Genomic DNA, 9,847 nt, shown 5'->3' on the forward strand with positions numbered 1-9,847 from the left:
GTTATGACAGACATTTGGTAATAGGCAATTGAGGGGGGTAATGACAGTAGAAATTCTGTGGGAATCAGTATGGTTGATATGTTTTTTTCTGTTGAGCAGACAGTTCTGTTTCCATTTTGCATGGCAGGGCTGTTTACGGGGCTTTTCAGGTATCTCAACGTTGTGGTGCAAAGGGAAGGGCGGTCTACAGTTGGATGAGGATCACTATAGAGGTGCTTATGTGCTGATGTCTGTTCTCTGTCTTACAAAACCGCAGCTTTCAAGTCAGGGAAGACCCTTTTGTGTCAGACCTGTACCATGTGAAATGCAGGGTTCCTCAAGGCTGCTCATTGAGCCCAACGCTGTTCAATCTCTACTCTATGAAATATAATCTGCTTCTTGGATTTTTCTATGGCGTCCTATGCAGACAATACACAGATCATTGTCTGTTTAAATCCAAATATGGCAATTGTCTCACAGCAACTCTAAGTATGTCTACTGCAAGTTGCCAACTGAATGGCAGCGAGCTGTCTGAAGTTCAATGGCGACAAAACAGATGTTGTGGTGGTCGGCAATAACCCATCACTTAGTGACCAATTTAGCTGGCCCCACCTCTCTGGGCAACCGTCCTCCCCAAGTTGGAAGTAAAGAACCTCAGAGTAATTCCCGATAGCAAACTTACCATGGCTGCCCAGTCCAAGATGCTTCCTCCAGCTGCTCTGGTCTATTGCGCACCCTCAGAAAGACTCTTTGTCGTTACCTTTTGCAGTTCAGAGAGTGGTGGTTCAAGGCCTGATTTTATCTCGCCTTGACTATGGGAACTCCCTCCATCTAGTCATCAAAAAACTGCAGGTAATTCAGAATGCAGCGGCACAAATCCTACTGGGTATCTATCCCAAAGTCTCAGTCTGCCTCTACAGCACTCACAGTATTGCAATGGTTACCCATCAGCAAGTGAATCAAGTTTTTAATTCTGGGCATAACTCACAGTGCTAAAAACCAGACAGGAAGCAAATTAAAACTACTCATTTGATTAGAGCTTCTAATCGGAGCCTTACCTTCGAGCGCTGGGAAGCCCGTCGGGTAGCTACTCACTTAAATGAATAGAATAAATCTAGCAGAAGTTTAAGACAAACAGGTTTGAAAAGTGAAAACTGTTCTTGAAGAAGTCTGGATAAAGGGATTTTTGTGCCGGGTTCAAGCATTGGAGGGTTCAGTGCCCTTTCACTGCCAGGAGTACTTTTCTGCATGAGTTGGCTGTGTCCAGTAGCTTTTTAGAGGGTAAGACTGTCGAGGTTAGGCTTGGCAATGTTTGGTATTCCATACTGGCAGTACGGTATACATTCTTTACAGTATGAGAGTGATGGAGAGTAGGAAAGACTTTTTGCAGTAAGGCCAGGTAGGCACATTGGGCAATGGCAGCAGGATTCAGAAGGAGATATGTCTGGTCTGAGGCTTAGCTATAGTGTTAATGCATGTATTTCACTATCAACCCCTTCCACGATGCAAGGTCTAGCTTAAAACCCAAAGACGGGACCACATGGATGTGGATAGCTGGGCACTCATTTGTTGAATGGGCAATGAAGCAGGCTGAGTGTATGTCTTGCCAGAAATGGCTGGAAAGTTACACATACAGCTGTGTGGTAAAAGGAAAGCAGTATGGCAACTAATACCGACATGTGGTGAGCCCAAAACAGAGATGATTTCCCAATTTCTGTAGTCACGCCCTGCCATTGGACATCACTGCTGCAGCTGCTGTCTGCAGATGGAGTTTATTTGGTTAGGAGACTAAACAGCTTGGGGACCAATATTTTGCGAGACCCTTAGTATGTAAATAAGTGGAACACACTAACACTGAAGAAGAATGTGAAACAGAGGTTAGATGATCTGGAGGGGGCTAGTTTTGGGAGCTGCGCAAAAACTATATTCTCCTTATCTAGTGAATTAGAGGCACTAAAGAGGCCACTGAATCAAAAAAGATATACGGGTCTGAGGGATGCTAGGCACAACTTAGGTGAATATCCTGGAATGGTACTTGGCTAAAAGGTTAAGCATAATATTCGAAAAGAGTTTTAAAAAGGTGTTTCTCAGATGTAAAAAAAAAAAAAAAAAAAAAACTTCGTTTCTGCTCAAGATTAGGAAAAAAACTGAGGGCTCGCCTCTTTAAAACACAAAAAAAACAAAAAAAAACGACATCAATATGCGGTCGGTAGAGCAACACAAACCAGCTGCTCTCCTGTCGCATGTTGAGTGTGTCATGGACTTTGTTCTACACTTCTCTGCCTTTTGGTTTGTGCAAAAGAAATAGCACATGCAAACAAGTTTAACACAGAGCAAAGTATTTTTGTAACCAGAGTCTTACAATAAAGGAACTAATAGCTTTACTAAACTTAAGTTTGTTCTCCTAAGCAAATGTACAATCCACGGCACATTGCAATAAAATGTTGTGCTCATTGATAAGAGTACTACTACAAGCGTTTTTGGAGGAGGAAGGAAGCAAGCGTCATTGGTCCATTAGAGACACCACTTCTTCTCCCCTATGTATCTACAGTAGGGCTGTCTTTTCCAGGTACCTATGTGGGTGTGTCCGCACACTGCTGTAAGACTGCCGCAGATGCAATCTTTTGCAGAGTCATTAGTGTGTTGCAGGCAAGAGGCCTGGGAATTAGTTCATCAATGTAGCTATACTCAGGAACGCAGAGTGAGGTGAGCAGTTAACCTTCCCAGATGATCGACATAGAGCACCATGATGTGAACGGTGCGTTTGCATGAGTATGAATGGATGTTTGGAAACAGTCCTGTTCTTATCTCGTCTCAGCGAAGACAGACCTGAGGTGCTTGTATTATTGCCATGGTTTGCAGGAAGCAGAGAAGTGGGCTCTTTGGGAGGACCCCGCTCGCACTGACGACACCTCCTGCCTTGTAGACCTTACTGTGTTAGCAGTCGGGTTCTTCAAGTGCACTCATAAAGCCATTCTTCAAAAGAGGATGGGGAGGAGTCACCAATATCAAGACCTGCAGATTTCTATGTAGGCAACAGCTAATAGATATTAAGCAAAGCCACAAATGGAGAGGTCATGACTTGGTAGGTGAGTTCAATGCACCTGGTGGAATCTTATTTTACTGACTAAAGGACAGAACATCCACTAGTTAGAACACAGCCACTGAATATCCCAATATTTAGGTTGACGCATAGGGGCTTAGGAAGCACCATCTTTACATGGGCCTGTTGGTGCCTCAGCGTTTACTGTGCTACAACCCCAGAACAGATGTAGGAAACATCTTGGTAGTTGCTACCGTGGAACGGAGAGACAAAGATTCCTCTCCTGCCTGAGGTGAGCGGCTTTCATCAAGGTCAGACTCAGCAGACTCCCCATTAGACGTTTGCCCCCTCACAATTCCAAGGACAACATGCTCATCACAAATGCAGCCATCCAAGTAAGAATCATCGTCAACAATTACACAGGCACAACCTCAAGATATCACAGGCTCATAATCAAGAAGATCTTTGATCATCAGACCCAGCCAGTAGTTGAATGCCAATGGCCCTTTTTTAGGGAAACTGATAATAATAGCAGCCTTTCTTTTAGCTCTCAAATGTTGAACAATACCTTCTACTATCTAATCAAACAGGTTTCTGCCCTAGCAAAGGTACAGAATTCACTGCAAGGTTCACCATCAAGGACCGGAAGGCAACTGTCGACAGAAATGGAATGCCCATCCTATTACTACTCTAAAGACTTTAAAAACGTAAACATTTATCAGCCAGACAGCCTTTACAACTATGTGGAACACATCACCACAATCCTTCAAGTGCTTTAAAGGCTATCCTTGACCAGATGATCTACCTTCAAGACACTCTGCATAGACCACAAGGCCATATACAGCGTTTTCCCATCTTTCATTCAAGTAAACTTCAAAGATTCTCGCAGAATAGAACTTATGGATGTAGACTTTCACTCCTATTGACCCTTCTTACAATATGTAATGTATTAGTGGAACCTCTTTTCTCCTACAAGCAGAATAAATCCTTAGAAAAAAAAACATCCAAGAGCACCTGGAAACCAGAAATGTCAGATAGACATGGTTCTTACCAAACATTCTGATTCAGAATAGTAGTCTCCAAAATACAGAGGAATCATCCACACAAAGAACGCAGTGCGAACACGTGTGGCCATCTCATTTCTTTTCACTCAACACCACACAATGGCAGCTAAACGATCATAGCAACATAATAAGATATTTGTAATCATCCAACATAACAATGCTTATGTAAGCTTCCACATTCTCTCATTCCTCTTCACTCCACTACACACTCAATTGCAGCTACACAGCACGATAAAAGTACCACTCGGCTTCTTACGCACAAACCCAAAACACCGCCCAGCTAGGAAAAAAACTGCAAACCCATACACGTTCAACTAAAGGCAAGTGCTGTGAATGAGTGGTACACAGTGTTACTATATGCTTTTTAGAATGCATGATTGGGGATCATCGTAAGCAGTAAATACCCACAGATGTAGAATTTAAATTTTCCCACTCCCAGGACAGTTTTTTTTTCGGGGGTGGGGGGAGATTGTGGCAAGGACAAAAGGCCATCAGGTTTCTCATTGGGCAGACAGGCTCAACACCATGCAGCACTAGCTTTTCGGATACCAGTTTACAGTGCTAGTAGCGAGAAAGACAATTAGCTCCTATTAAGGCAAAATACTCATCTAAATGGATACTACTAATTATTAGGCAAATGAGTATTTTGACCACATCATCCTCTTTATGCATGTTGTCTTACTCCAAGCTGTATAGGCTCGAAAGCCTACTACCAATTAAGCATACTAGGTGATGTGCATCTCTGTAATGAGAAGGGGTGTGGTCTAATGACATCAACACCCTATATCAGGTGTGCATAATTATTAGGCAACTTCCTTTCCTTTGGCAAAATGGGTCAAAAGAAGGACTTGACAGGCTCAGAAAAGTCAAAAATAGTGAGATATCTTGCAGAGGGATGCAGCACTCTTAAAATTGCAAAGCTTCTGAAGCGTGATCATCGAACAATCAAGCGTTTCATTCAAAATAGTCAACAGGGTCGCAAGAAGCGTGTGGAAAAACCAAGGCGCAAAATAACTGCCCATGAACTGAGAAAAGTCAAGCGTGCAGCTGCCACGATGCCACTTGCCATCAGTTTGGCCATATTTCAGAGCTGCAACATCACTGGAGTGCCCAAAAGCACAAGGTGTGCAATACTCAGAGACATGGCCAAGGTAAGAAAGGCTGAAAGACGACCACCACTGAACAAGACACACAAGCTGAAACGTCAAGACTGAGCCAAGAAATATCTCAAGACTGATTTTTTTAAGGTTTTATGGACTGATGAAATGAGAGTGAGTCTTGATGGGTCAGATGGATGGGCCCGTGGCTGGATTGGTAAAGGGCAGAGAGCTCCAGTCCGACTCAGACGCCAGCAAGGTGGAGGTGGAGTACTGGTTTGGGCTGGTATCATCAAAGATGAGCTTGTGGGGCCTTTTCGGGTTGAGGATGGAGTCAAGCTCAACTCCCAGTCCTACTGCCAGTTCCTGGAAGACACCTTCTTCAAGCAGTGGTACAGGAAGAAGTCTGCATCCTTCAAGAAAAACATGATTTTCATGCAGGACAATGCTCCATCACACGCGTCCAAGTACTCCACAGCGTGGCTGGCAAGAAAGGGTATAAAAGAAGGAAATCTAATGACATGGCCTCCTTGTTCACCTGATCTGAACCCCATTGAGAACCTGTGGTCCATCATCAAATGTGAGATTTACAAGGAGGGAAAACAGTACACCTCTCTGAACAGTGTCTGGGAGGCTGTGGTTGCTGCTGCACGCAATGTTGATGGTGAACAGATCAAAACACTGACAGAATCCATGGATGGCAGGCTTTAGAGTGTCCTTGCAAAGATAGGTGGCTATATTGGTCACTGATTTGTTTTTGTTTTGTTTTTGTATGTCAGAAATGTATATTTGTGAATGTTGAGATGTTATATTGGTTTCACTGGTAATGATAAATAATTGAAATGGGTATATATTTTTTTTTGTTAAGTTGCCTAATAATTACGCACAGTGATAGTCACCTGCACACACAGATATCCCCCTAACATAGCTAAAACTAAAAACAAACTAAAAACTACTTCCAAAAATATTCAGTTTTGATATTAATGAGTTTTTTGGGTTCATTGAGAACATGGTTGTTGTTCAATAATAAAATGAATCCTCAAAAATACAACTTGCCTAATAATTCTGCACTCCCTGTATGTTCAGAGTCGCATATATGAATCAGCGTAAAACAAATACAGTCTTCATTCTTTGAGCAAGTCACTAAATTGCCCCTGAAGGTCCATGGCTTTGCATTGATGCAGACTAAAGATAATGACTGAGTTTAAATAGGTAGCCGGAAACCTGAGACAGTTGCAGGTTGCCGGACGTACTCCTAGTAACCTTTTATAAATTAAATTTTTACAAGTGTGTACTTGCTCATATGTAAGTATGCTGAATAAGAGCAAATTATTTTTTTCCCGGGGGGGAGCGGAAGGAGGATATCCGTCATAAAATTCAGTACCCCCTCCCTAATGCCCCTTACACTAACCCCCTCATCCCCCTCCCATGGTGAATCTCACCTCTTAGAAAATGTTTTACTCCTAATCTTATCAAGAGTAAATGTCCTATATATTCCAGCCTGAGAACGGACTGGTGAGGAGCTTGGGGAGGGGGGGGGGGGGGAACACCCATAAATCGATAGGTATGTCCAGGAGCGATCTTTTCCTGCCTACTTCCAGCCCTGGTGAGCTGATTCGATCATGTGTAGATCTTCATACGAGTAAAATCTTGTATGAGTGAAAAAACAACTGTTGTATGTATAAGCCAAACTTACCATGCATGAACAGCCCACAATAATTTGACTCTGACAAGGCTTTGCAAGGTTTACCTTCTTGTAAAATACAACTGTCCAGGCACTGACACAGCGGTTGGTATACGATCACAATATGGCAAACGAGGAAACACAATGAGATTCAGTGACCTCCCCAAGAATTATATAATGCGGCTGAGTAAAGAATGTCAGACTGGGGGCAATCTCCTTCAGCCACAGTTGGCCACTAAGGCACTAGGCCGCCAGCTAAATCGGACTTTATTTACAGTGACATGTTGTGCTCTTAAGTGAATGCTTAGAACAATTCACAACGCACTTTCTCAGAAACTAAAGCAGCTAACACAGCAATGATATATCATGAACTTGGCTACAATGAGACCACTGGCATTATGAAGGTCCTAGTCCTGGCATACTCAGAGCCCTACCGTGAGCAGAAAGCTACCCTAAACGGAACCCATTCGTATATATAGCGCCTACGCATATGAGGAGTCCATGAATAATCAAATATTTCAGCTAAATAGAGCCCTGGTTAGAGCCTGGTATTTTCGGGTCTGGTATAATCAAAATAATGTATGAGCCGACCCTTGCTACAATCTAGAATATGACCAAATAAGACAAGTGGATTTGTTGCATAACAAGCAGATTACTGAAGCATCTGGTCCCTTGGGCAATTAAATGTGTCATACAATGCAACACCCGAGATTGCGCAAGTAAACTTCCAGAAAATGCCACCAGCCGATTGAGTTTGTATTTTGATCGCACTTGCATGAGGCTCACATGCAAAGTTTCTTGGACTTCGGTGAACAAGGTAAACGATTTAGGAATCTCCGTGTATAAGGGTTTATGTACCCCAATTGCGTTTCACAGTGGGCAGTACGTGGACCTTCTCCTACAAAGGTTAGCGACGAAAAGACGTATGTTGCCCCATCTTGTCAGTTTATACTACGAGTTAGGAAACCAAGGTTACATCTGCGTATGTTTGGATGGACTCAACAGAGGGTTGGAGCTAGAAGAGGCTGTCACAGTTATGAATGGTACAACCTGCAATGTATTCTAAGGAGGAGGAGCAGTCAAGCACTGTCACCAGAAGAATTTGAGCCCTCAATCCAAAGTGTTCCTTGTGTCTTTTTTCAATAAAGAAAAAGTGGTTTTAAACATCTTAGTGTGATCACTTTACAGAATGCTATGTAAAATATATATTCATGTACTCACTTTTAAAAGTTCAAGACTAACTTAAAAAAAAAATATGCTAATCCTCAAACCTCAGTGCGTTTACAGATTCTTACGTGACAATAAAACCTGTGCACCTGTCTATATAATCAACAAGCTATTAAATTCGAAGCCTTACATTGTGTACCAACGCAAAAGCATCCAGCAAATTTCAGGAAAACCTAACCCTAAATAGTGGGACATCATATTTCAAACACGGGAGTGAACACACTGATGGCAACGAAGTACTACTTCCTAGTTTGTAAAAGTTAGAAGGGGTCAAGCATGCGGGCCTCCCTCCTCCCCAACTCGCCTGTGTGGGGCCCTCCGCCAGAGCAGACACCCCCTTAACAGAGCTCAACCTGCACTGCGCTTTAGTTTCTAGGCGCTCTCACCTGCAGTCCTTTGGTCACGCCGTTCTTCTTGCAGATTCCGTTCCTCGTGCTGTCGCCTAGCTTCCCGACAGGGCAGCAGTGGCCGTTGCTGAGAGACTGGTGGCGTTGGGAGTCAGCCATGAAGCTGTCAGGGAGGTGCGCTTCGGGGGTATACAGGGCAGGGAGTGCGGCGGAGAGAGACGTCGTGAGGGAGAGGGTCCGGAGCAGGCGGAGAGCTCCGAGGCAGCCGCAGACAGGCAGGGCGAGGCACCGCTAGAAGGGACCCAACCAGCCCGTCCGGCTTTTCCTGCAGCAAGGGGCGGGGGCACAGGCTCGCCCTTCTCTAGTTCGCACAGGGACCGTCACCTTTGCACACCTCCTGGGCGGCGCAGCGCCGGCGTTCCCGGGTCACCAGGCAACGAGTGCAGGCCTGCAGCTCCCGGACGCTGCGACGGGTCGCCATGCTAGCCCCCGGCCGGTGCTCCCGCAGGACGCTCAGCGCGCCAGTGCCGCAGCCGAGACCCTCCGCATGTGGGCGGGACACGGGAGGAGGGGGGAGCAGGGAATTTAACACGCGGTTCTTCAAAACGCACCAAACTCACTCATGCGGGAACTGAGATACTCGGAGAGCGCTCGCTGTGAGATTACACAATCACACAGAATCTTAAGAATGGATATGGGTAGGGCAGCTCTGAATGGAGTTTATTTCCTGGATAGTTCAAGCCAAGGGTAGAAGGACATCGTCGGCTCGTGACTGCAGCAGGAGCAGCTCTGGATGAGTGACGCTTGTACGAATACTTGTTTTTCTGTGTTATGTAGCTCAAACTCCAACCGAAGCCATTGGAGTGCGTTACACAAGCCCCAATTACACAAACATTACACAAAGTCACGTTCATGTTCAGTAAGGCAAGGGGGAAATTAAGTGATTGTCTAGAATCACAGGACGTCGAGCCGACGCCGAGATTCAAAACTGGTTCCTAAGGTCCCAAGTCGGCTGCTCTGGCCGTAAGCCCGAGAGCTATATGCTTTTAAGCATGGCTTGCAATAAAATATACTTTTGTACGTGGCATATACACGTAGTCTTTATTAAAACAATGTAATGTTTGTAAACATAACAAACGTACGGAAGAAAGAAAATACAACAATCTTCTTTTCTACTTGAAGAAAATGCGGGTGTAAGACCCAATAGTTTTATCTTCTATTTGGAGAAAATGCTGGTTCCCAACCTTCAGAAATCTTTGCGCCCTAGGGCAGTGATTCTCAACCTGTGGTCTGGGGACCGCTGGGGGTCTAAGAATTCTCCTCAGGGGGTCCGACTCGGTTTAGAAAGTTTAACAGATTAGGTTCCCAGCTTTCAATAATGACTCAGTGGGGCTCCCCGGATTCCA

At 44.5% G+C, this 9,847-nt stretch overlaps 1 protein-coding gene across 1 annotated transcript in view; it reads right to left on the reverse strand.

Annotated features, from left to right (window-relative positions):
- The window catches only part of SPTLC3 (serine palmitoyltransferase long chain base subunit 3), a 437,878-nt gene extending 428,795 nt beyond the window's left edge, over nucleotides 1-9,083 (reverse strand). Inside the window, exon 1 of the mRNA XM_069234110.1 lies at nucleotides 8,481-9,083. Coding sequence (XP_069090211.1) covers nucleotides 8,481-8,600 — 120 coding nt within the window. The 5' untranslated portion in view covers nucleotides 8,601-9,083. The remainder of the gene's footprint in view (nucleotides 1-8,480) is intronic.
- Nucleotides 9,084-9,847: the final 764 nt, after the last annotated feature.

Source organism: Pleurodeles waltl, chromosome 5, assembly GCF_031143425.1.
Source record: "Pleurodeles waltl isolate 20211129_DDA chromosome 5, aPleWal1.hap1.20221129, whole genome shotgun sequence".
NCBI lineage: Eukaryota > Metazoa > Chordata > Amphibia > Caudata > Salamandridae > Pleurodeles > Pleurodeles waltl.